Here is a 27,768-nt window from a genome sequence, read left to right on the forward strand (position 1 = left end):
CAATGGCAGTTGAAATGCTGGGTCGATATCAAAGCAACACAAGATTAGAACATTGGAAAGCTGCAAAGAAAGTCAAGCGGTATTTGTAAGGAACCAATGACTACAACTTGACATACAGACACATTGACAATTTGGAGGTGGTTGGATATTCAGATTCAGATTTTGTTGGATGTGTAGATAGTAGGAAATCTACTTTAGGGCATATCTTTCTTCTTGCTGGAGGGGCTATATCCTAGAGAAGCAACAAACAAACTATAGTTGCTACATTTACAATGGATGCAGAATTTATTGTGTGCTATTAAGCCACAAAACGTGCACTATGGTTGAGAAATTTTGTTGATGGTCTCGAAATTGTCGATTCTATAGCAAGACCAATCAAGATCTTTTGTGATAATCGTGCTGCCATATTCTGCTCCAAGAATAATAAAAGTGGAAGAAGAAATAAGCATATCGACATCAAGTATCTTCGTGTGAGAGAGAACATCAAAAGGAATAAAGTTTTCATTGAACATAGTAGTATTGAATTGATGATTGCGGATCCTATGACTAAAGGCTTACCGGTAAAGCTGTTTAAAAGTCATGTGGAGTATATGGGCTCATTGATTCATTTTGTACTTGGTTCTTTCTAATTAGTCTATAGTTATCAAGTTATTGTTATAAAGTTTTATGCACATTTGTTATCTTATCTATGGAGATAAAATTAAAGTAGGACCTGAATAACTTATGAAAAGTTTATTCATAAAGTTTGATTACTCATATAGTACTCATTTAGAGAATATGATATATGTAATGCATGGAAGGAACGTTTTATTATATAAAGTTTTACCGCCATGATTCATGTGTAGTATTCCTTGTGTGAGTGGAAGGATTCCATAAATGGTTTTGAATAAATAAAATAATGGTTCTATTGTAGAATCGACTATCGTAAGGAATTATATGTGTCATAAGGGCTAAGAGAGAGAATGTAAGAAATTTAATATATGTCCCTATTTCACATATGTAATTATGGTATTCAATATGGCTTATTCCATATAAATGATTCATGGGAATTCATTAAGATATTATTCTGATAGAAAAATCAGCAATTAGTTTAACTATGTCGATTGAGGGTTCCTAACTTACTTATATATAAGAGTCCTGTGTAACCATCTATTGGTACGAGCAGGCATAGGTTAGAAGAACTTCTCTAAATTTTTATTTTTCAGACATTTTGATTGTTGTAAAAAAGTTTTCTTCACTTCGTTGAGCAAAACAATGGCTGAAGTTAATTATTCCGCTGCTCATTTACATTGGTAATTAGCATTTAATTATATATTGCTAATATGAAGAGCACATCGTAGCCCTTAGGGCAATTCCTTAGTGGTAGACTTAGGCCTCCAACGTCGAAGTACCCCAAAATTCTTGTCTCAATTTTCTCTTGCTTATGCTATTATCCCTGTATTTTCACATTTTATCACTGGAGTTTACATTAACATCTGGCTTCCATTTTTATTAATTTGTAATTTTCTTTTTTCGTACGTCCTTGTTGAGTTCGAGATGATGGCTAATATCTGCATGGTTAGTTAAGCTAATCTCCTTGAACGAATAATAGAAAGGCAAAGAGAAGTACTCCTTACTCAACTGTTGCATTAAACAATAAAAACGAAAAAAAATTAAATACAATCACATTTCTGCAAGTAACTTAATCTTCAACATCATAAAAGAAAAGACCAAAGAATCATTCATCTCAGACACTCTCCTAGCTAGAAATCTCGAAACAGAAGTGTCTCAGAATGAGGTGATGGTGGAAGCACAAGACATTATGAAGAGCCGGAAGAGCATAAACTGAAGAGGCGCTTTGACGATACTTCCATCAGAAGAACCTCCGTCTAATGATGGGACTGTTTTCGACCCTGTTCCAGCATTAATTTTTGACCAAGAACTGACCTTAATTAGAATCTTTTTACCAAAAGACTATGAAAATTTTAACGTTGTTTATCTCCGTTTATTAATTCTATGTATACCTGAAGGAGTAATTGCACCTTGAGGTGTTTCACTGGAAGAAGCGGCTGGAGTACTCGTTGGAGAACCTACTGGGGGAGGAGTTCCTGAAGTTGTTGGTCCATTGGCAGCTGCTTTACCATGGCATGCATATAAGTTTTCAAACAAACAAAAAATAAAAAAAAATAAAAAGACTTCGCTTACTATTTTTCATCATTTTTGCAATCGTAGTCATAAATTTTAACAAGTGTCAATTTAATGCATTAATCTTTCAATTTTTTTTTCAATTTAACTCATCCTTTAGGATTTTCCATCAAAATTCCAAAATACCTTTTTTTTTTAAAAAAATAATAATAAAAAAAAAAGACTGTACATGAATATTTTTTCAAATTCCATTAAATCTTAACCCATCTGTTAAGATTTAACGAAAAATTTTAACGATCGAATGAAATTGAAAGATGAATACATGTACACTGAATTGAAACTTTTTATAGTTTATGAATATGATTTCAAAAATAAGAAAAGATGAAGACTGCTAAGTGAAGTTTTATTCAAAAAAAAGAAAAGAAAAAGGGACAGGTATGTAATTTTCAAGGACCAAAATTACATGTAATCGCTTTGATTCAATAATGAATAAGGATAATTATATGTTAAACTTGGGCTCACCTTTACACTGGCTAATGGGTGGAGTTCGCATTTTACAAGCACTGGGTAGTGATAGAGCTAGAGTTTGATTTATAGTAATACCCAGAGAGGCAGCGCCACCATTTAGGACGGAGCAAAGGCACTGCGGTGATGTTTGAACAACTTTAGAGAGCTGTGAGCAGCATGAAGACGATGGGGTCGATGAATTTCCCGTTATGTAGTTCAGGCATGGTGCCAAATTCGTGAGCACAGTAGTGCAACCCGACTGGGCCTTGGCTCCAGCCGATAGCATGGCCACAAGGACCAGTACGTGTACTACTACACCCATTTCAATCCCTTTAGAAGCCATTTACTGATGTTTGAAACTATTGGCTGCCTGAAAAAGTCGACGGACTTTGATGGTCAATGTTAATTTGTTTCAGTTTGGAGTTCGAGCAAAAAAGCTGTATGAGATTTATGTAGGAAAATTATGTGGAAGCAGGGACAAACAAATTGGTATATTTCGGTGGCCAACTTCTACTAAACCAGGGGTGGTTGTGATAACTAAAAGATCTTCTAGACATTAAAGAAAACAAATAATAATAATTATGTAATCAAATTAAAAACAAACAGTTGAATTGGTCAAAACTTCAATTATTTTCCCATTTTTAATTTGTGGATTGTCGTCTGTCGCTATTATATATATCTAGAGATTCTAGACGTATGGACTAATGTATCAATCTCTGATAATCGATCTGGCCCGTGTTATATTTTAAGAAAGCTGCTCAACTAATGGCAGAAATTGGATGACATGGGCCATTCATAGCTAGGTAGCTTTTTTGCTTCACTTTAATTGCATGATAAGGATTTCATAGAAAGTTGAGTAATGCTTGTAGAATGTTATATGATTACCTTACAATTTGACGAAGTAATAATGAAAATTAGTTTTTAGATTAGTCACGTCATTCTAATTATATGATAGTAGTATAACAGTAGATTAAATAACATCATTCGGAATTATTAACAAAATTTAAATATAAAAAAGAAATCCCAAGCTATAACTTTTGGTGTTGGCCAAATGAATTAAAAAGAAAAGAAGCTATAGCTAACACGCCAAACATACCTAACTAGAACAAAAAGGAATATTGCTTCAAACAATGCATGGACGTTAGTTAAAAGTCGTTCAACTCCAAAACCCTCTTCAAATCTACCTGTTTTTTTTTTCCCCTTCAAATTCCTTAAACCCAATATATAAATCGCTTCTTCATCATGAACCAAACCGATCGAGCCTAATTCTTAGCCTTTTTCCACCACGAAGAACTCATGGATCCTGTCAAGGGTTCTAGACTTATTGCAATATTAGCAACTCTTTTAGTCATTTCTGCAATATTAGTTAACGGGCAGATTAGCACACCATGCACAGCGTCAATGATCAGCAGCTTTACCCCATGTTTTAACTTTATTACTGGAAGCACCAGTAACGGTTCATATTCATCACCGACAACGGGCTGTTGTAGTTCATTGCAGTCGCTCTTGAGCACTAGTATGGACTGTGGTTGTCTTCTAATAACTGCTAACGTCCCTGTTCAACTGCCCATTAACCGAACTCTTGCACTCTCCCTCCCACGAGCCTGTAACATTGCTGGCGCGCCCGCACTGTGCAAAGGTGATCAGACTCGTAGTATCTATAATAATTAACTTTTGAATATATATATATTATATGCCTCTTACTGCTCAACTGAAATTAATGCGAAAGAAATCTCATTGTACGTTTCATTTCATTTGGCAGCTTCTGGAACACCTTTACCTTCTCCAGGTACTGAAAAAATCCTATGATTTGATTACATTACTATAAATAGAAATATCCAAGGGCAAATAAACATGTGAAACACAAATTTATCTACATTGAGCAATGTTTTCACAATATACAACTTTATTTGACAGGTCCTGCCTCACTTGGACCGGCTCTGCCACCTGCAACTATAGCTGCTTCTCCTTTTAGTCCGCGGGGTAATTTTGAATCTCAGTAATGGCTTTTTTTAAGAGTATTGTTCCAATACAACGGGGTAACGTAGCAGACAAAATCAGCTCTCAAACCAACAAATAAGATTTAATTTTTATTATTACATTATCTAGTTGAATGACAGTTAAACAGTACACTCTTACTAAGGTGGATGAGATAGTCTTTCACTGATTTTATTTTATTTTTATCTTTTGCTGTCGGACAGTCTCTAAAGCAGTGGCACTAGCTCTAGAACTAGAATCTGAAACAACTACGGAATTGACACCAGCGTCTCCACCAGTGGAAACAGAAGTCCCTGCAAGAAGTACTTCAGGGATAGCGCGGCCAACGCTGAATCCATCGGCATCTGCTCCATCTTATGCATACCCAGCACCTCTCCTACTACTTCTTGTAGGAGTACTTGCGATTTTTAAGTCATACTAAGTAACTTCCTTTATTTGTGTCCCATCCTCTTATATTTATTTGATTTTGTTTCTTTCTCTGGATTGGGATTATATTTGTTTGGAGCTTTGGTGTAATAGTACTGTAATAGATCATATCAGCTTATTCACGATCGACATATTAGTATCGAATGGCACATCAGATTTTCCATATATATCTAATTGAGTTATTCACATAACTTTATATCTCGTCATTCAAATTTATTTACTTTCAGACCACTACCATCTACAATCAGTTACTCTCGATCCATTAAATTTTTTTTTTTTTTTTCCTCTCATCCTTTTCCATTGACGTGACATTGTCAATCTACTATTGATTTTTTTATTTTTTCTTTAAATTAATATTTATCTAAGAGTGAATTGACAATAACACGTTATACACAGAGAAATATAAGAGAATGATAATGGAATACAAAATAGCATTTCATATATATATATATATATATATAGAGTAATATTTTTTACATAACTCTAAGAAATTTTTTTTAAGATCAACTATTGAATATTTAGAGCCCACATATAGAAAAATAAATCCAATAGTTGATCATAAAAAAAAGTTAACGAGTTGTACAAAAATTGTGTAAGAGTTATACAAAAAACATTAGTCATATATATATATATATACACACACGAGAGATGTTATTCATGCACACAATATGTATACAAATATCATTAGCATATATATTAACACACATCAGGAGTCGTAGGAAGTCGAAACTCATACATAACTTTATTCAATTATTCAATTTTAAAAGTTTAATTTTTAGAACACTTTTACCATGTAATTAAACCGTACCACTTACTTTTAATTAAATATTTCAGAATTTTGCCGATCTGGATTTATTACCTCTAGAGAACTTTTAATTTTCTTTCATAATATCATTTTTTAAGTCAAATTCCAGGCTTTCATTAACGAATGTCAAATCATACAACTCTTTGAGCTTACAATAGTATAAAGGTACACGTGATAGTCTTCCATCCAAATTTCCTCCATGGATTGTTGGAGAGTCGTCTTCGCCATTAGATGGGTTGCCATGTTTGCTTCGCTCCTTGTATTCATCACTTGTCATGATTGAAAACGGTGCAAAATAATCTTTTAGTCATCAATCAAATTACCATACATGCTCTAATTAAGATTTGTCATCCTTCCAAAGTGCATGTACTATCTCCAGGGCATCACCTTCCCGTATGATATTGCATAGACCAAGATCTCTACCAAAAAGCATAACCTTCCATGTCGCAGAAGCCTCCATCACTGTTGGATCAGTGATGTACATCTTGGGAGAGCACAATGTTGCCATGGCCTTTCCCTCACAATTTGATCCCCCCCCAAAAAAAAACTTTAACATATTCGACAATCGTGCTTTATAAACCAACACCCATGTTTTAATTAACAATAAAATAATTTCAATAAATGCTATAAATCAAATTTCCCCAAAAAACAAGTTTGATATTTTCACCATTCTCCAATTCCGAATGTTTGACATTCCACTAGAACGTTCGAGATCTTCCTTAGCCAAACATTCGACATCCCACTAGAACGATCAAGTTGTCCTTTTTCCGAACATTCAAGTTTCCTCTTGAACAATAGAGTTGTCTTTTGCTTGAACATTCGGAGTATACCCTGATCGTTTGATCCTACCTAAGAACAATTTTATCTTTTAGCCACCTCAGCCCTTGAGCGTGCAAGACTCTTATAAAACCATCCTTATCCTTAGACAATCCCATTCTCACCATTTCTTCACACTAGCAACCCTAGAGGAGAGAGAGACTGAGAGAAAATTGATTTTTGGTGGAGCTTCATCCTCAAGCGGAGGTAAAACCTTATGCCTCAACCTTGTTTTTATATTAACATATACCTCTTCGTTATAATCTATTGTTTCTGTTTTTTTCAAGAACACTCAAGCGTATTACGTCTTGATTTTTCATAAGCATGCATGGGTTAGCTAAACTTTTCAAAAAAGCTCTACATTTGACCGTACTTTTCAAGTTATATCAGGTTGTTACATATTTCTATAGTTGTTAGGGGCCTTAGTTAAGTCAGGTAATGAGTTTTATAATTAGTTTTAAGTTGTGCATGCATTCTGGTAGTCATCGAATGTTCCACTGTACCACTGAACGTTTGATCCTTGTTGATCGAACAATCGATGTGGAAGTCGAACGTTAGATCCTTGCTAACTGAACAATTGACCTTGACACAAAACGTTCGATGAAGGTTGTAATCAGCATAATTATGGTTTTATAACGTAATTACGTGCAAGATTAAAATTTCTAGTGTGATGGTGTGTGACTTTAGAGTGTGATTTTCAATATCTGCGATTTTGAGATGTCTAAGAGTGCGAAGGATCACCCAAGATAAGTAAATGCATATAGAAATATTTTTAATCTAACGTGCGATATGTTAATGGACTGAGCATGCTTTACTTTCCAAAAGAATATGTCTTGAGCCTATTGATTTTATACAATGTTTATAACCCTTCCAAAAGAATATTTGCTCATCTATGGTTTACAATAAATGAACAATAATTGCATCGTATGACATGGTACATCGGTATGTACGGTATAACGACTATGGGCTTACCATTATCTAATGATTCTTTGTAACAGGCGTACTATATAAGGATGGGTCACCATTACGGCTTCACTAGTAGCATGGGCCACCCGAGTTTGGATTTGGTCGGGTTGTTAGTATATGATGGTACGCTGGCAATATCTAGGGCACCGATATTGTACTACAAGTCCCACAGGACAGCGATAACCCGATTGGGAAGGGGTTAAGGGCCCGAATAGACCATATAGAGGAAAACTATGACTATTAATACTTATCTATATATGAATAATGCATGATTCCTTGCATTAAAATATAAGTGACTTGTTACCGGAATTATGCCATTCCTCTTCAAAATAAACCTCACTTTTTAGATAGCGTAATAATGGAGACAACATGTACCATTTTGTGAACACCTTACATTTAATAATTGAAGGTTACGAACTATTACTTAAAGGCTCATTACATAGACCAGTTTCATAATATTTTACTTACTAATTTGTGGACTCTCTACCTAAACACCCTCTCTTAGTACAATGAAATTTAGTACCGAATTCTTACAAATAAGCAACCTAAGAACCTCTTTAAATAGGCTTCAGAAATCCTAAATCTACTCAAACTCGAATTTGCATAGGCGGCATCCGGACTTGGCTTTTGGTGTTCGGACCTACAACTAAAACTTCGAGTAAACACTGAAGCGCGTCCGAACTTGCAACCCTAGCGTCTAGACGGTTGCATAAGGTACTTCCAGCGTCCACTGTCAACGCATTTGCGTCCGGACCTTCATGCAAACTTTTGCTCCTTGTGGCTCGCGTCTGCTGGGTTGTCCGGACCTTCAATAGGACTTTTGCTCTCTGTGGCTCATGTCTACTGAGCCATCTAGACCTTCATAGGACTTTGACTCTCGATGGCTCGCGTTGTAACGCCCAGTAATTTCAAGCTCTTAAGAAATCATTGATATTGTTGAGGAAACAATATCCATAGGTTTTTATAAGCAAAACTAAAAGTGGTTTTGAAAAATTAAAGATTAAGTTCTAAAACCCTTAAAAACCTAAAAGTAACATTTAAGCTTTAAACTTTGATTTAAACCGAAAACAGGTCAAACAGACTCATATTTAGTTGATTCAAAAACCGTTGTGCTTACAAAAGAAAGATTTATACTATGGCAAAAGTTTGTAAAAAGTCCAGTTGTTGACTTTTGACCTTGAGGATTGACCATTTAGCGACAAGTGGCACTTTTGATCGAACTTTGACTTATAAATTTAGACTTGATAAATATGTTTTTGTGGCTTATAATTACTCTATATTGTAGATATAAAGTTTATACTTCAATTCTGTGAAGTCAGAATTCAATTTGGCGACAGTTGACTTTTTGGCCAAAACCGGTGCCTTATTAATCCAACTGTCGAAATTGTTAGCATAAATGATTTTTAGTACACTACCAGCCATCCCTAACCGTCCCATAGACTGAATTATTTACCTTCCAACAAGTGCTGGAATTTTAGTGGGAAGCAAAGTCCAAGTGATTGGCAAATGGATTATTCAAGTAGAAAAGCATGGAAAGGAAGGTGGTAGAAATCTTCCCTTGTTTCCTGATTTTTTCAGCAGCCCTCCAGCACTCATGCACGAATTCCTTTCATTTCCCTGATGTTCTAAGACTCCTATAAATATGAGACAAGCCTTGCCTTCCATTTTACCTTATGACAAGTGAAAATTTCATACAAAAACAATCTAGTCTTTCCTTTTTACATTACTTAGCCTAGGTGAGGATTGAGTGAAACTTTTCTATTTCTCTCTTTTGATTTTCTGTCCAGCAGCCTTAGGGGAGCTAGATATACCTCTTACCTTGCTATTTCATGGCCTAGATTTATAGAACCAAGATCTGAAACCAAAACAGCACTAGCAACTCCAAAACCGATCACTAAAGGCTTAAAATGGACTTTTGTTTCAGAATTTGTTTGGTAAGTTTTCTATGTGTTCAAGTGTTTCATAAGTGATTTCTAAGATGTATTTTATGTTAATTTACTGCATAAAATACAGATCACATAAGAGATAAGGTTGAAAAGGAAAGAATTCAAGAAAAGGACCTAAAAGAACACATATAACTCTATCCGATCTTATTTGATATTATTGTGAACTTTATGAAATTGTGGATATATATATATATATATATATATGTGTGTGTGTGTGTGTGTGTGTGTGTGTGTGTGTGTGTGTGTGTGTGTGTGTACATGTATATTATTCTAGTTGTAATTTAACCTTGTGATGGTCTTGGATCATCATAGGTAATTTTTATTACTTGTGTATTTATCTTAGCATTTGTATTCCTGTAAGGAGGCTCAGCCACCTGATTACCCTACCCCTTGCATCATAATATCATTATACATATACCCTGTTAGGATTCATGAGCAAGCGTTATGTCACCAAGAGCTACGCTGTGTTTTGGTGCTTAAACATGAATCGTTATAGTATTTATATTTACTTTTATGTTCTTATAATATATTTTAATCATTCAAGTTTATATTTGGTGGTATTGGTCATATAGCCTCGTCACCAAATCATGAACCAAGGTTTTAAGATTGTTATAAGTAATCGTTTCAAACATAATGAAGTGATGGATAATAATAAAAATAAAGAGATGAGAGTCTATAAACAATATTTTGTTTGATAGATAATTGATATATATTTCATTGTGTGGATTGATTTATATGCAGAAAAATGAGCTAAATTACACCAAGGAGAGTAAGTATGGATGTACTTACTAAGCAATGATTCTATGTTTCATTAGGATTGTGTGGTGTGTGTTCATTGCATGTGGTTGTTCATGCATTGCATGTTGTGTCCAATTAATATAACGGTTGACGAGATAGCCATCAACAAGCTGATGTAGTAGCAAGTGGAAGAAAGGCTAGTCAGTGGACCCAGGGGGTTCATAGTGACCCAGGGTGTGTCCGAAGTTCTAATATATAACTAATGCTGGGACCAGTAGGATTCCAGTAAAAACAAGTAAGACTTTAAGTGTGAGGCAAAGGACATGAACGGGTTCAGATAACCTAGAACGAGAGGTTTGAAGAAAGATGATCATAAAACACCAAACTAAATGGTTACTACGATGCATATTCATACAACCCTTGCATTTACATTCTTTATGAACTGTTATTAGTTTGATGGTAACTTAGATATGAAAATAGATGACTTACTTGTTTGTCTATGCAAATATGATAACGCCATATTTGCATAATTACTGTTGTAGATTTGGAAGATGAAGGCATGGACCCATATGCCAGTTTCGATGGTTTTTGAAACCATTATCGGATTATTATGTACTAACCTTGAAATAGCTAGTTGTATTTATGTGTGTTTTCTTTTATGGCATGTAAATGCTTATAACAATGTTACGCTTGGCATGTTTTATGTTATATGCTTATGTGCCGTCTGTGGCACTAATTTTGATGCACCTAGTGTGCAAATGACATGTAAAGATGAAACTAAGTAACTTTTAATAAACGTATCAAGGTATTTAGTCAGCTCCAACGTGTTATGCTATCAATTCCTAAGACTTTAGAAAAGAAAAAATATATTCAGCTGCGAGAGTTTATCTCTGATGTAGTAATGTCACGTGGAAACCGAAGGTTTCTGCTTACGAATTTGCTGACTCAAATTTGGGGCGTTACACGCGTCCGGACTCTGGCATCTGGGCGTCCAGATCGGCTGTAGGGAAAACCGACTTTCTGAGCTATAAAGTCTCCAAAATATTTCCTTCAATAGGAAATTGCCTTTTTAGCGATATTTTGTGCAAATATCATGTTTTTATCAATCAATTCCACATTTGGAATTCATATTCTGTAATATTTTTCTGGAAGACTTTGAATTACGGTGTCCTTGTTATAGTAGTCCCTAAAATGGAAGTCCCTGCTATGGAAGCGTTTTTGTCAATCAAAATGTAGGCAATAAAAATAAACCAACAAACGCCCCTTTTGACTATTTTGGGACAAGGGTAAATAGAGTGAAAACAAACCACATAAAATATAGTACTAAAGACCAAATAACAGGAAAGTAGTAAACTGTAAACAAAAAGCCCAAAAATAAAGAACAACTTGCTGAAAAGACAGAGAAAGAAAACAAGGTTAGACTTTCACAAGTATCGCAACACATATGTATCTAAAACTGAGAAATCAGTTAAATGGCAAATAAAAAATATACAATTATATAATTGAGAGTCAAGTAAGATAAAAAGCACAAATTTACCTGCAGATAGAAATATTAAACAGTGTACTCAACTCATGCTATGCATGTGTGTGTGTGTGTGTGTGTGTGTGAAAGCTTTCTCAATAAGGCAAGATGTTTACTGATAAGGTTTAAAGACAATTGAATTTTCTTTAATGAGAGAAATATTCATGTTAGATCAGTCAAAAAAGTCAAACCTTATCTTAGTAGGGCCTAACCACTCTCATATGATATACTCCCCCTAAGTTACTACACTTCTTTAACTTAGTCCATTAGTGATCGTCAATTTCCGCAATGATTTGGTCACTGACTCTTTCTATAGGGACAAGTGTAAAGACAGATTTTTCAGCACAATAAGCAGTGGATCTATTTGCTTATCCATATTTTTTGAAAATTAAATGCTTTTTATCACTTGGTGCTGCAACCTAGAAAGAATGCTAAAATTTATGAGTTCTAGGTCCAACTAGCGAGTTGGTCAATTTGACCATCTTAAAAAAAATCTCTCTCACAAGAATTTTTAGAAGTTAGAAACCAGAGAGAAAAAAAAAAAAATCCTTAGGGGAGCTTTGGATAATGCACAATGACATTGCATGAAAGGAAGACACTATCTAGCTTTTAAGATGTAGCTGAGAAATTTAGCAGATATCAAACTTAAAATCTCAATCATATGACAGCATATTCTATCAAAGCATAATGAACTGAGATATCAAGTAAAGATACATATGATCGTTGAAAAACTAATAAAAGACAACCTGCATCGAACCCCTCCCCCCCCCCCCCCCTCCCCCTTTTAAGCATATGAAATCATGCTCTCAGAGGAAAAGACAAAAAAAAAAAAAAAATTATTAAAGTCTAATCCTTGCATGAAGAAAGACATGTCACAAACACCAATGTCTTGTTTAAGAGACTCAAACCTACTTCCATCAAGAGGTTTGGTAAGAATATCAGTTAATTGGTTGTCAGTGGTCACAAAAGACAGATACTACCCGGGATTCCACAAGATCACGGATGAAATGATGCTTGATGTCTATATGCTTGATACGAGAATGCTGAACAAGATTCTTGGAAATATTAATTGCACTTGTGTTGTCATAGTGGATGGCCATGGTGTCCTAAGTGAAACCATAGTCAAACAGAAGTTTCTTCATCCAGATCAACTGAGTGCAACAGCTTCCAACAACAATGTACTCGGCCTCAGCAATTGAGAGGGAAATAGACGACTATTTCCTACTCATCCAGGCCACTAGATTAGTACCAACATAGAAACATCCTCCTGATGTACTCTTTCTATCATCCGCATTGCCAGCCTAATCTGCATCAGAGTAACCTGCAAGCACAAGGTTTGTTTATCTAGAATACCAAATACCATGGTTAATAGTATCATTGACATACCTGATGATACGGTTGACTGCAGTGAGGTCAGATTCCTTAGGATTGGCTTGAAATCGTGCACACATTCCCACTGAAGGCAATATTTGGTCTGCTAGCTGTGAGGTAGAGAATACTTCCAATCATACTTCTGTAGAGAGTAGGATCCACTCCTTTACCTATAAGATCAGCACTGATCTTGTAATACCCCGTATTTTAAGATATTTTTAAGATATTGAATAAAATATCTTAAAATAGAGTTTTAGGCCTAATAAACTAAATATGAATATTTATTCATAAATATTCATCAATTTAAGTTTAAAGGAATCAAATACTTAGTGACAATATATTTGGAGTTTAAATGGATTAGAATTCTTGCCGAGTGTAATCGATCGATCGATTATAGAATCCATCGAGCGATTATATATTAACTTAGAATCGATCGTTCAAGGTTAGAATCGACCAATTGATAGAACTAGAAATAGATCGATTGATTATTTCATTGTGTAAAAATGGATCGATCGAAATGCAATCAATCGATTATAAATTGGATCGATCAAAATGTGATTGATCGATTATTGTTTTGTGTAAAAATGCGATTGATCATCTTTATGCAAAAATGCAGAATCTCATCTGAATCAGCTGCCCCTTGATTTTTATCAAATTCTCATCATTTCTTTTGATGAGTCATGGCCCAGCTCGACATGTTCTTGACCATTGATCAACTTGTGATCAATCTTAGCCATCCAAAACAAATTATCTTAGATTAGATAAGATTTGGATAGATTTGAGAATATTTTAAGAGAATATTGATGATTACTTAGATGAGTCACTAAAACTTGCACTTCAAGTTGATTTTCCAACCCTTGGATGAGTTCTTGGTGGAGCAATCTCAACCTTTGATTTTACTATAAAAGGATGGTTCTTCACTTCAAACAATTCACTCAAAATTCTCTCAACACTCTCACGATTGCTCTCTCTCTCTCCTTCTTTCTCTCTCTAGTTTTTCCTCTTTTCTTGTTGGTTTTTGGTTGTATTAAAGAGGATAGAAACTCTCCTTTTCCTTCTTCTTCTCTGGTTTCCTCTCTCTCAAAAGGTGGGTGCAAAAACAAGGAAGGATCTTCTCTTTGGTAAGTTTCTTTCTCTTCCTTTTCTTCATCTCCTTAGCTTTGTGTTTTAGTTTCACTAGCAGAATGAAAAGAGAAAAGGAAGATGATGGAAGAATGAGTATATGTGTGTGGTTTGCTAGAATCATGTTATATATATATATAGGTGTGTATGTGTTTAATGGTGTGGTGAGTGAGTGTATGATAAATGAGATATGTGTGTGAGTGAAGGTTATTTTAAAGGGATATATGTATATATGTAATATAGATGTAATATATATATATATATATATATATATATATATATATATATATATATATATATATATATATATATATATATATATATATATATATATAGTTTTGATAAGATATGTATATATATGTATAAAGATGTTTTTAAGAGAAAAAAGTATATATTTTGTTGGAAAAGGAATATTGTTTTTAGTAAGTTTTACAAAATATCCTAGAAGATATTTTGAGATATTTTACAAAAATATCCTAAAGATATTTTGGATAAGATTCTTATCCTTTGATATTATAAATTATGTTTTAAAATGAAAAAATGAATTTGACTTCTAAAAGTAAAAGGCAAGTGTGTGCACATAGTGTCAACAAAAATAACAATGCGGAAAATAAAAGACACAAGGATTTTTGTTAACGAAGTGGAAACTCAAGATGAGAAAAACCACTCCGGGGCAGCCAAACCCAGGATATCCACTATTCAGAAGACAAAGTTAGATACAAAGCAGTAACACTTACATACCCTTGATGCAGTGGTCGTACCTTGCTCTCTAACGTGTAACCCAACACGAATGCTTCCCAACCAGGTCTCCTACCTGAAGGGGTCTTCAATGGAATCCTTTACTTTAGGGTCAACCCCTAAGATAGACTTCAGTTATAGCTCAGCAACATCACACTTGCAATGGCTTCAGAGGAAACTTAATCAGCTCAACGATCTCTCAAAATAACTTCTCTGAGCACTTGTGGAATTCAATATCGAATTCTTGCAGTTCTCAATGCCCAGGGGCCTCTATTTATAGGCTGAGGTATAGAATGGGCGACTGTAGTGATATATGCTGGTGCCGTCCGGACGGTGGGCATGGGCCGTCCGAACGGACAACTGTGCGACAGATTTTTCCAAAAATTTCGTTGAGAAATCTTTCCTATTTAAGAGCTACGTCCAGACGGTGAGACACTATCTTCCGGATGGTCGCACGTCTGCTGCAAGTAATTTCCATATAAGGCTTTCGCTCGTCCGGACCATGGGGGATGAGCGTCCGGACGGCTAATCTTCAACACGCAATTTCCATATCTGCTATGCACGCGTCTGGACCATGATAGGCAGTCGTCCGGACAGTTGAAGTCGAATCGGCAATTTCCTTAAATGTTAAACGCGCGTCTGGACCAAGGCTGACTGTCGTCCGGACGGTGATATTTAAATTGCGATTCTTGCCTTATGTATGAGCACGTCCGGACGGGAATCCACGTCGTCCGGACGGTTGAAGCAATCTTCCCTTAAATTGAACTTGGAAAGAATCTGAAGCTGATCTATCACTGAGAGGCGTCCGGACGGGCTGCAGAAACGTCTGGACGGATGCAAGCTGGAACAGTAGCTTCTCGAAACAGTTTAGGTTCGAACGGGAATGCACGTCGTCCAGACAGATGATGCTTGATCTGTCGTGGCGTCCAGACAGTGTGACATGTCGTCCGGACGGATGGAACAGTGGACAGATAGGCGTCCGGACAGGATGACACGTAGTTCGGACGGCTGACAGGGAACCGAAATCTTCTAACTTGTAAGCAGTGCAGAATCTTCTGACATCACTCTGAATAGTGGGATCCCTGATAAAGCATCTTTACATATAAGTGATTTTGTTAATCAGAATGTAGCCAATCAAAACCTAACAAACTCTCCCTTTGGCCATTTTGGGACAAAAATCACTTGACCGGTTTTGAAATACATTCCCGGTCCAAAAGGAAAAATTACTCCCCCTTTTTGTCACAAAGGGACAAAGGGTAAAACATAGTAATAAAACAACACACCCCAATAAAAATTACTCCCCCTAACGGTCTCAGAAGGACCAGGGTAAACAGAGTAATATAAGTCAAATAGTTTAGCAAAACATAGACAAGAAGAAAAATTTGCTGACAAGAGAGAAAGCAACAAGGTTAGATTCTTCACAAGTATAGTAGCTCACGCATGTATATCCGTCTGAAAAAATCAGTCAAGGAGCAAGTCAAAATTATGCAAACATGGAGTTGATAGATAAGTATAGCATATACAAAGATTACCCGGCCAACAGAATAATGAAAATAGCTTGCTCAACTCATGCAATGTGGGTGTGTGTGTGAAGACTCTATTCCCACAAGGTTTGATTTTGAAAAATATGGCAAGAAGCAACCAGATTTTCTAGATGAGAGAGAGAATCAATGCAAGATTAGTCAAAAGTCAAACCTTATAACTTACTAGGGCCTTGCCACCCTCATCTGATACACTCCCCCTGAGATGCAGCCCCTAATTGTTTTACTTGTACCATGAAGGACAAAGTAAATGTTTTACTTGCACGTAGAGGGCAAGGCATAAAGTGAATTTAGTACATAAGCAGTGAATAATTAACGCACAGAATTCATATGATGCACTGCTTGATTCTTATGATGCTGCAACCTAAAGGAAATGCCAGAGTTTTTAGGTGCTAGGTTCAACTAGCCTGTGGTCAATTTGACTATCTTATCAAAAACTTCTTCTCTTATTCAGAATTTCCAGGAGTAAAAAGTCAGAGAAGGAAAAATACGCACCTTTGGGGGGAGTCGTGGATAGTGCACATTTTTCAACGCATGAGACAAGCAACTATCAAACATAACAATGAGCAGGAACAACTTTGCATATGTTAAACTTATGTTCTTAGCCACATGTAAGCATAATACATCAAAGCTCAATGAACTAGTAAACCAGAAGGGATACATGAGATAGCTGACATACCTTATGAAAGACTACCCTGCTACAAACACCCCATTTTTTTTTTTTTTTTTTTTTTTTTTTTTTTTTTTTTTTTTTTAACATCATGCTATCAAAGGACAAGACAAGGAGCTCATCCTAGCATGGAACATCATGTCTAGGACATGGCACAAACACCAATGGCTTTCCGAAGGGACTCAAACCTACCACCATCTAGAGGTTTGGTAAGAATGTCAACCAATTGGTTTTCAGTGGGGATGAACGAGAGAGAAACTACCTCGGATTCCACAAGATCACGTAAGAAATGATGTATGATGTCGATGTGCTTGGTCCGAAAGTGCTGAATGGGATTCTTGGAGATATTGATGGCACTAGTATTATCACAGTTGATAACCATAGTATCTTGAGAGAATCCGTAGTCGCCTAGTAGTGTCTTCATCCACAGTAATTGGGTACAACAGCTACCTGCAGCAATATACTCAGACTCAATAGTGGAGAGAGATATAGAAGCTTGTTTTTTGCTCGTCCACGCTACAAGATTGTTCCCCACATAGAAACATCCTCCCGAGGTGCTCTTTCTGTCATTAGCATTTCCAGCCCAATCTGCATCAGAGTATCCTATAACAATAAGATTTGTTTCTCTAGAATACCAAATGCCATAATGAAGGGTATCATTTACATACCTGATGATACGCTTGACTGCAGTGAGGTAAGATTCCTTAGGATTTGCCTGAAAGCGAGCACAAACTCCCACACTAAAGGCAATGTCTGGTCGGCTGGCTGTAAGATACAGGAGACTTCTTATCATACTTCTGTACAGGGATGGATCAACAAATTTTCCTACAAGATCACTACTGATCTTGACGCTGGTGCTCATGGGAGTTCGGGCACGACTCTTTCCATCCAAACCAAACCTTTTGACCAGATCCTTAGCATACTTGGACTGAGAGAAGAAGATGCCTTCAGTAGTTTGCTTGACTCGAAGGCCAAGGAAATAGTTCAGCTCACCAATCATGCTCATCTCAAATTCCTGCTTCATTTCTTCAGAGAACTCATGGGCAAGAGAATCTAAGGTAGCTCCAAAAATGATGTCATCAACATAGATCTGAGCAATGAGTTTGTGAGTACCTTGATTTCTGATGAACAAGGTCCGGTCAGCTTGTCCCCTTGTAAATCCCTTAGCCAAGAGATAAGTGGTGAGACACTCATACCATGCCCGAGGAGCCTGCTTAAGCCCATATAAAGCTTTCTTCAGCTTGTACACATGATGGGGATGATGAGGATCTTGAAAACCCTTCGGCTGTTCTACATAAACTTCTTCTCGAAGAACACTGTTCAGAAAGGCACTCTTTACATCCATCTGGTATAGCTTGAACCCAAGATGACAAGCAATAGAGAGAAGAATTATGATGGATTCTAACCTGGCAACTGGAGCAAAGGTTTCATCAAAGTCTACTCCCTTTATCGGAGTGTATCCCTGGGCAACAAGGCGAGCTTTATTCCGAATCATAGTGCCATGCTTATCTGTTTTATTCTTGAAAATCCACTTAGTACCAATGATATTATGTTCTGCAGGAAGGGGAACCAAGGTCCAAACATCATTTCTAGTGAATTGATGGAGCTCATCATGCATGGCAAACACCCAGCCTTCATCCTGTAGGGCTTCATCAACTTTCTTGGGTTCTGACTGAGCAAGGTAGCAGCGATAGGAGACTTGATTGGCTACTTCACTGTTAGGCTGAATGACTCTACTTCTTAGCCTATGCCCTTCATCTATGGTTCCAAGGAGCTGCTGTGGAGGATGGTTGTGCTACACCCATGACCGCTTGGGAGGATTTGTAAGAGCATCTTCATCTTCATCTTCAGAAGTACTGGATGTTGTATCTGAAACCATGAGAGGGAAAGAGGCTCATCCAGAGACATACTTGGAGATGCCTTGTCATTATCAGTTGTTTCACTAGTAACTTCCATTGGAGCAAGCTGATTTTCTTCCCCACTACTTGGTCTATCAACTTCTTCATCATCAATGACGACATTTATGGATTCCATCACAGTCTCTGTTCTTTTATTGAAAACTCTGTAAGCACTACTGGTAGAGGAATATTCCAAAAATATGCCTTCATCGCTCTTTGGATAAAATTTCCCAAGATTCTCCCTGTCACGAAGGATATAGCATGTACTTCCAAAGGTTCTGAAATACTTTACTGTGGGCTATTTACCTCGCCAGATTTCATAGGGAGTCTTGCTTGTTTGAGGCCTCAAATAGACTCTGTTGATAATATGACATGCAGTGTTTACAGCTTCTCCCCAGAAATGTTGAGCAAGATTCTTAGAGTGGATCATCATACGAGCCATCTCCTGAATTATACTGTTCTTTCTTTCAACTACTCCATTCTGCTGAGGAGTGATAGGAGAAGAAAATTCCTGCTTGATTCCATATGAGAGACAGAATTCTTCGAACTTGGAATTTTTGAATTCTCTTCCATGATCACTACGGATTCTCATGATTTGGCAGTTTTGCTCAACCTAAATCTTCTTGAAGAAATGCTGAGCTGCATCAAAAGCATCAGATTTTTCCCGAATAGGAATAGCCCATGTATATTGAGAGAAATCATCCACAATTACCAGAATATACCTTTTCCCACCTAGACTAGCAGTTCTAGTGGGACCCATGAGATCCATGTGCAGTAATTCTAAATTTTTGGAAGTTTGAATACCTAAGGTCTTCTTATGAGCTACTCGAGTCTGTTTCCCTAGTTGACAAGAACCACAGATTCCTTTTCCAGTCTTTTCCATTTTGGGCAGGCCTTTAACAATGTCTCTGCCTGCAATTTTCATCATATCAGTGAAATTCAGATGCCCTAACCTTTGGTGCCACAGCTCACTGTCATCTATGGTTGCCTTGTTGCAGAAAATCTGAGGATTAGTAGTAAGGCCAGGAAGACCATAGCAATTGTCAGCAATTCTTTTTCCCCCCATAAGCCATTTGCCACTGCTGTCAAATATGTTACATTCCTTCTTGGAGAATTGCACCACCAAATCATTGTCGCAGAATTGGCTGATGCTGAGGAGATTTGCCTTGAGCCCTTCTACATATAGAGCTTCCTAAGATGTTCCGAGGCCTGGAATGTCGATGATTCCTTTTTCCGATTACTTTGGATTAGCTTCCATCTCCATAGGTGATCCATCCACCTTCGCCCATCTGAACTTCTTTTAGTAAGGTCTTGTCACCTGTCATGTGTTTGGAACAACCACTATCCAAATACCACAAACAAGTATCAAGAATTTTCAGTGCAGTATGAGAAACTAAACACAGATTATCTTCCTTTTTGACCCAAACTTGTTTGGAAGATTTTTTATGATTATTAACCAGGACAGATCTTCGCTCATCAGGGGTGAGGTATGCTAACTTCTCACTAATGAGCTTAACTTGATCACTTAACATTTCAACTTGTTCTTCAAACCTGGTTCATCTTTTCTAGGGACAAGAGTTTTGTTCTAGGGTTTTTGAGACCTAATCTGGAAACAATTTGGGCGAATATGACCAGTAATACCACAGTGGTGACATGTAGGTATAGACTGATTTACCCATTTACCCCCACAAATAGATTGAGTATGATTATCAGACATAATAGGCTTAATGAACATGGTTCTATGAACAGACATATCATGAGAAATAGAAGCAACTTTCTCCATACTCAATTTAGACATGATAGAAGTCAAACAAAATAACACTCAAGAAATTAATCTTCTCAGAGTGTACCAAGCTCTAATACCAATTGAAAAAATGAAATTGACTTCTAAAAGTAAAAGGCAAGTGTGTGCACACAGTGTCAACAAAAATAACAATGCAGAAAATAAAAGACATAAGGATTTTTGTTAACGAAGTGGAAACGCAAGATGAGAAAAACCACTCCGGGGCAGCCAAACCCAGGATATCCACTATTCAGAAGACAAAGCTAGATACAAAACAGTAACACTCACATACCCCTGATCCAGTGGTCGTACCTTGCTCTCTAACGTGTAACCCAACACAAATGCTTCCCAACCAGGTCTCCTACCTGAAGGGGTCTTCAATGGAATCCTTTACCTTAGAACCAACCCCTAAGATAGACTTTAGTTGTAGCGCAGCAACAACACACTTGTAATGGCTTCAGAGGAAACTTAATCAGCTGAACGATCTCTCAAAATAACTTCTCTGAGCACTTGTGGAATTCAATACCGAATTCTTGCAGTTCTCAATGCCCAGGGGCCTCTATTTATAGGCTGAGGTACAGAATGGGCGACTGCAGTGATATATGCGGGTGCCATCCGGAACGGTGGATGTGGGCCGTCTGGACGGACAACTGTGCGATAGATTTTTCCAAAAATTTTGCTGAGAAATCTTTCCTGTTTAAGAGCTATGTCCGGACGGTGAGACACTGTCTTCTGGACGGTCTCATGTCCGCTGTAAGTAATTTCCATATAAGGCTTACGCGCGTCCGGACCATGGGGGATGAGCGTCCGGACGGCTAATCTTCAATACGCAATTTCCATATCTGCTATGCACGCGTCCGGACCATGATAGGCAGTCGTCCGGAAGGTTGAAGTCGAATCGGCAATTTCCTTAACTGTTGAACGCGCGTCTGGACCAAGGCTGGCTGTCGTCCGTACGGTGATATTTAAATTGCAATTCTTGCCTTATGTATGAGCATGTCTGGACGGGGAATCCACGCCCTCCGGACGGTTGAAGCAATCTTCCCTTAAATTGAACTTGGAAAGAATTTGAAGCTGATCGATCACTGATAGGTGTCCAGATGGGTTGCTGAAACGTCCGGACGGATGCAAGCTGGAACAGTAGCTTCTCGAAATAGTGAAGGTCCGGATGGGAATGCACGTCGTCCAGACAGATGATGCTTGATCTGTCGTGGCGTCCGGACGGTGTGACACGTAGTCCGGATAGATGAAATAGTGGACAGATGGGCGTTCAGACGGGATGACACGTCATCTGGACGACTGACAGGGAACCGAAATCTTTAACTTGTAAGCAGTGCAGAATCTTTTGACATCACTCTGAATAGTGGAATCCCTGATAAAGCATATTTACATACAAGTGATTTGGTCAATCAGAATGTAGCCAATCAAAACCTAACATAAAATAAGGGTTTAAAATGCGGAGTATTAGAAATATAAATCATGTCGTTGTGATGCTCGAATAAAAAGAATCATATTTAGTAAAATGGGTATTTTGGTAATTTTGATAGAAAATGGCATTTTGGTTATTTTAATAAATGTTGTCATAATGCCCGTATTAAATATATGGCATTATACTGAACTGATTTTATATGCTGTTACTATGTCAAAATGATAATAGGATTAAGAAATTAGAGATGAGTATAAGGTTAAATTGTATGTTTGGTGGATAATACTAATTCACTATTATTTGGATATAATTATATTGCAGTGAACATTTATCTGTGAACACTTTCTGTAGCAGGGAAGAACTGTAAGTATTTCTAAAATACTTACTGAGTGATCTTGTTTTGATAATGTGATGATTTCTGCTTTTATTTAATTGTATGCATAGGGATAGTATATTGCATATTGTTAATAATTCTAATGCAGGGTTAATAATAAGTTGGTTGTTGGGATGACCATTGGATAGGCATACTGCCTGTGCGAAAAACAATAATAAGTACAAGTTGGCTGTTGGGATGGTCAATGTGCTAGGCAAGTTATGGCTACTTAATTGACTGTAGGGATGGTCAATGTACTTGGTTGTCGGGACGACCAATGTACTAAGTATGCTACTTTGACTACTAGTGCGGAAAAGTTAATAAGACATGGTAAGGGAGTTTGTGCTCCAATATATAGCCGCTTAAATGAACAGGGATTTAATGGGCCTAGTGTGAGAGGAGTGCATAAGAAAGTAACTAAGATTGTACATATAAAACTGTCATCACATCATATGTTGCATTGTATATAGTTAAGTAAATCAGTATGTCATTATATTATTGAAAACAAAATGACTCACTTGATTACACAAATTTGGATTTCAGAAGACACTAATTGGGAAGGTTCTGCCAGACGTCCAGATGACGTGGCAACACGTCTGAACGCTACCCAGTGTTCTACAATATTCCAGGTCTCCTTTAAGGATGCAGAAAGGAGTAACAGCGTTGACCGTCTGGAAGCTTGGTCAAGTTGTTCGGACGCAGTCCTGGTTTGGGAAGAATTGCGCTATTCTGGAAAGGCGGTCGCAGAAGACCGTCCGAGTGCAGCTAAATGACCATTCGAACGTTACTTGCCAGAGTCCAAATTTGATCAGAATTAGGTTTTTTGAAAGCCTATAAATAGATGGTTCTAGGCTTGTATTGTAAAATGAATTCAGTATAGAATTCCATAATGCTTAGAGAGGGTGTTTAGGGAGATTTGAAGATCTGCTAGCTCTCTAGCTGTTGCTAGTGTGTACTCAACTGTTCATGTGAAGTCTATCTTAGGGAGGAGCCCTAAGATAAATGATTCCATTGAAGACCCCTTCAAGTAGGAGACTTGGTTGGGAAGCGTTTACGATGAGTTTCGTGTCAGAGTAATAGGAACGATCGCTGCATCGGGGTATGTGAGTGTTACTTTCTATGTACTAGCTTTGTCTTCTGAATAGTGGAAATCCTAGGTTTGGCTGTCTCGGAGTGGTTTTTCTCTTAACTGAGTTTCCACTTCGTCAACAAAATATTTGTCTCTTTTTAAATTTCGCAATTTAAATATTTTGTTGCACACTATCACACATTTGGTAAATTAGACGTCAATTTTATTTTTCATTTGGTATCAAGGTTTGGTACACTCTGTTAAGATTTAAGTGTGATCTCTTGACTTCTACTTTTCTCCTTTCATTTTTATCATGTCTCAAAATCTTAATTTTGTTCCGCTCTTTGATGAGACGAACTATGGCTATTGGAAAGCCCACATATGCCTCTTTTTAAAATCAATTGACATCTGGAAAATTGTTGAAATTGGTTGGATTAAACCAAAGGATGTAGTAGACGAAATTACTATAGCCCAAACAAGCACACGGCTCTCCAATGATAAAGCCCTCCATGTTTTATGTCAAACACTTTCACCATCTGAATTCGCAAGAATTTCAAATTGTGAATCTGCTAAAGACGCATGGCAAATTCTAGAAACAACATATGAAGGCAGAAAACTTGTTAAATCTGCCAAGCTTCAAATGTTGATTTCTAAATTTGAAGAAATTAAGATGCTCGAAGAAGAGACATTCGGAGAGTTTTACACCAAGATTAGCGACCTAATGGTGTGTTTGGGTGTTGGATTTTTGAAATTAGAATTCAATTCTTATTTGGTGCGTGAATTTCAAGGTTTGACTTTAAAAAGTTGAATAAAATATGATTTATTTTTTTAAAAAGGAAAATCAGAATCATATTCATTTTTTAGAATTCTGTTACCAAACACACTAAGAAACTCGATAGTCAGTCTTCGGAAGTCAATCTCGGATGTAAAACTCATCCGAAAGATACTAAGATCTTTACCTGAGCGTTTCAGGATTAAGGTGACTACCATAGAAGAAAACAAAGATCTGGATGAGATAAAGATTGAAGAGTTGGTAGGATCTCTTCAAACATATGAATATTCCATGCCTCTAGTCAGAAAGGCAAAGACCATTGCTCTTAAGGCATCCAAGAAGAAGACCAGAGTCTCATCTGATGGAGACTCTGACATTGATGAAGATGTTGTGGCAATGTTAGCCAAGAACTTTGAGCGATTCATGAAGAATGATAAGTTCAAGAAGAGGTTTTTTGACAGATTGAAAAAGGCTCTCCAAACAGATGAGCTGAAAAAAGCTGAGAAGAAAGATCCAAGGGGTCCCAAATGCTATGAATGCTTAGGCTTCGGGCACATTAAGTCTAAATGTACAAATCTGAAGAAAGTAAAGGGGAAGGCCTTTAATGCTACTCTCAGCGATGAGTCTTAGAAAGAAGAAGAAACTCCTGAGGAAGAAAAGTTCCTAGCCTTCGTGGCCCCTTATGAAGAAAATGAGGATTCTCAATCCTATTACTCGGTGCCTAGTGATGAAGAAGATATGAAGGCCACCTATGAGCTTCAATACATAGAATTCTTAAAGTTGAGGGAAAAGTACAAATAGCAAGTGCAAGAGCTAACAACCTAAGGATTGAGAAGACCACTATGCTGATAAAGATAAATGATCTAGAAGAGAAGCTTTTTGAAACACAGTTGCAACTAAAGAGAGTCATTGACGAGAAGTTGACTCACATGCTCTCCATTTAGAAGTGCCCAACCGACAAGACCGAACTCGGTTACGTTCCTCCTTCTACTTCTGATACTCCTTCTACTTCCAAAACTACATTTGTGAAGCCAGCTATTCCCGAGTCTCCACCCTCATGTGTGGATAAGGGAAAAACTGTTATGAAAGGAGAAGTCCCAAATATCCCTTAGCCTTTGGCCAAGCCTCCTATTAGAAGAAAGCCTCCCACATGCCATCATTGTGGTGAGCTTGGGCATATCAGACCTAGGTGCCCCTATCAACAAGCTCAGAGGAAGTTATACTGGCAGGCTCCTAAAACTCCCATGTGTCACCAATGTGGAGTTAGCTGTCATGTCCGGCCTAGGGGTCTTCCACCTCAGAAGAAGTTGCCCAGGCATTATGGACCTCCTCCCAAAAATCCTATTCCAAGGCATCAGTAGAAGCAGAGGCCTTCTCCAACAAAGAAGGCTTGGGTCCCCAAGAAACCTCATGTAGAGAGACCAAAGATTCCAGAAAAGGAAACCTTCTATGAAGGAACACCCTTTGTCAGCTCTTTCATGCGAGATCTGGTTAGATATCTGGAGCTGCAGCTAAAGAAGGGAGGACATGACAAGGAAGAAGACGCCCACTCCACGAGGGGGAGCATACCTACCTAGTAGGTGAGGTCACACATGCCTAGGATTCTGGTTCCTAAATCCTAGAACATGCTAGATACACTTGCATAGCATTTTGTTATTGTCATATGTTGTGAGTGCTTCTGCATAGTTGTTATACCATCTTTTTCTATCCTTATATTCTCTCTTGTTTGTCTTGAGATATCTCTGCAGGTATTAAATAGGGATGATAAAAAAAACATGTCGGGCAGCTGCTTTTCTATCTTGGTATAGTCAAACCTCTCTCCCTGAGGTCAAGTTTGCCCTTACCTACATGCTTGGACTAGATGTATTTTCTCTTCCTTATTAGCATTTTTTTTTCCTCTTATTTTTCATCAAAAATGGGGGGGGGGGGGGGGGGGGGGAGAGATGCAGAATTTTATTCCCTTATTTAGCTTTTCAGATATCCTATGTATTTTTACCTGATGTCTCAGTTCTTAGTCATTAATTATGTTGGCTTTTATACAATTTAGAGTTCATGTTTGATATCTGCAAAGTTTCCCTGCTGCATCTTTTTGATAGATAGTTGCTTTCCTCATGCGATGAAAATGTGCACTATCCAAGGCTCCCCTAAGGTACATTTTTTTTTTTTTTTTTTTTTTATCTCTGATTTTTTGCTTCTGAAAATTCTTTTAGCGAGACTTTTTATGTGCTAAGATGGTCAAATTGGCCAACTCGCTTGTTGAACCTAGACCCCTGAAATTCTGGCTTCCTCTCTAGGTTGTAGCACCAAAAAGAAACAAGTAGTTATACTTCTAAGCTCATTGTTTTATGAATAAATTCACTGCTTCTGTGCTGACTCAGCTATATATCTTGTCCTTCATGGTGCAAGTAAAAATTAAAAATAGTGCTACTTCTTAGGGGGAGAGTTTCAGATGAGGGTGACTAGGCCCTAGTAAGATAAGGTTTAACTTTTTACTGATCTAACTGTGAACGTCTCTTTTTAGAAAATTCAGTTGCTTTAAATCATATCAACGAAGATTATACCTTATTGAGAAAGTCTTCACACACACACGCATTGCATGAGTTAAGTTTGCTATTGAAAAATTTCTATCTATAGGGAAATTTTTGTGTTTATTGACTCTTAACTCTCAATTATATCTTGGTATATTTTTGAAATGTTATTGAACTGCTTTATCAATTATTTATACATGCGTATTCTGAAGCTAACGTTAGGGAAAATATTTTTCTGCTAATTCTCCTCTAGTTTATGCTTCCTATGTGAAATGTCTGGACAGACCTACTTCTATGTTCGAACGTATATGGCTTTCATGTCCGAACGATGTTGTGCTATGTCCGGTCGCATGCATTTTTTTTCCCCAAATGTTGTTCTTACAGCAGACGTTCGGATGGGATCTTTTCTGGGTAAATATTTGCGTTCCTTTTACTTCTTGCCTTTAGTACAACATTGCATTGTTCGTTTATTTTTTTCATGTTGTGTTTTTCTCGTAGTTTTATCCCGAGATTTTGGCATTCTCTGCACATATCTTCTCATTCCCAGTTATTTTCTTTGACTTCTCTTATTCTTTTAAGCTTTGGTCATTTTTAGAATATTGGAATAATCGTTGTTTGGGATGTTGATT

General features: G+C 37.1%; 2 protein-coding genes across 2 annotated transcripts; one reads left to right on the plus strand and one right to left on the minus strand.

The window, feature by feature from the left end:
* Positions 1-1,585: 1,585 nt before the first annotated feature.
* LOC133851881 (non-specific lipid transfer protein GPI-anchored 5) lies at positions 1,586-3,062 on the minus strand. The gene is made up of 3 exons (XM_062288492.1): positions 2,647-3,062; positions 2,004-2,111; positions 1,586-1,892 (listed from the first exon to the last, which is right to left on the minus strand). The coding sequence occupies exons 1-3, from the start codon at positions 2,972-2,974 to the stop codon at positions 1,768-1,770; spliced, it is 561 nt and encodes a 186-aa protein (XP_062144476.1). The 5' UTR covers positions 2,975-3,062; the 3' UTR covers positions 1,586-1,767.
* An 803-nt stretch (positions 3,063-3,865) lies between these two features.
* LOC133851899 (non-specific lipid transfer protein GPI-anchored 16-like) lies at positions 3,866-5,222 on the plus strand. The gene is made up of 4 exons (XM_062288524.1): positions 3,866-4,270; positions 4,394-4,420; positions 4,549-4,614; positions 4,833-5,222. The coding sequence occupies exons 1-4, from the start codon at positions 3,928-3,930 to the stop codon at positions 5,048-5,050; spliced, it is 654 nt and encodes a 217-aa protein (XP_062144508.1). The 5' UTR covers positions 3,866-3,927; the 3' UTR covers positions 5,051-5,222.
* The last annotated feature ends 22,546 nt before the right edge of the window (positions 5,223-27,768 follow it).

The sequence above is a fragment of the Alnus glutinosa genome, chromosome 12, assembly GCF_958979055.1.
Source record: "Alnus glutinosa chromosome 12, dhAlnGlut1.1, whole genome shotgun sequence".
NCBI lineage: Eukaryota > Viridiplantae > Streptophyta > Magnoliopsida > Fagales > Betulaceae > Alnus > Alnus glutinosa.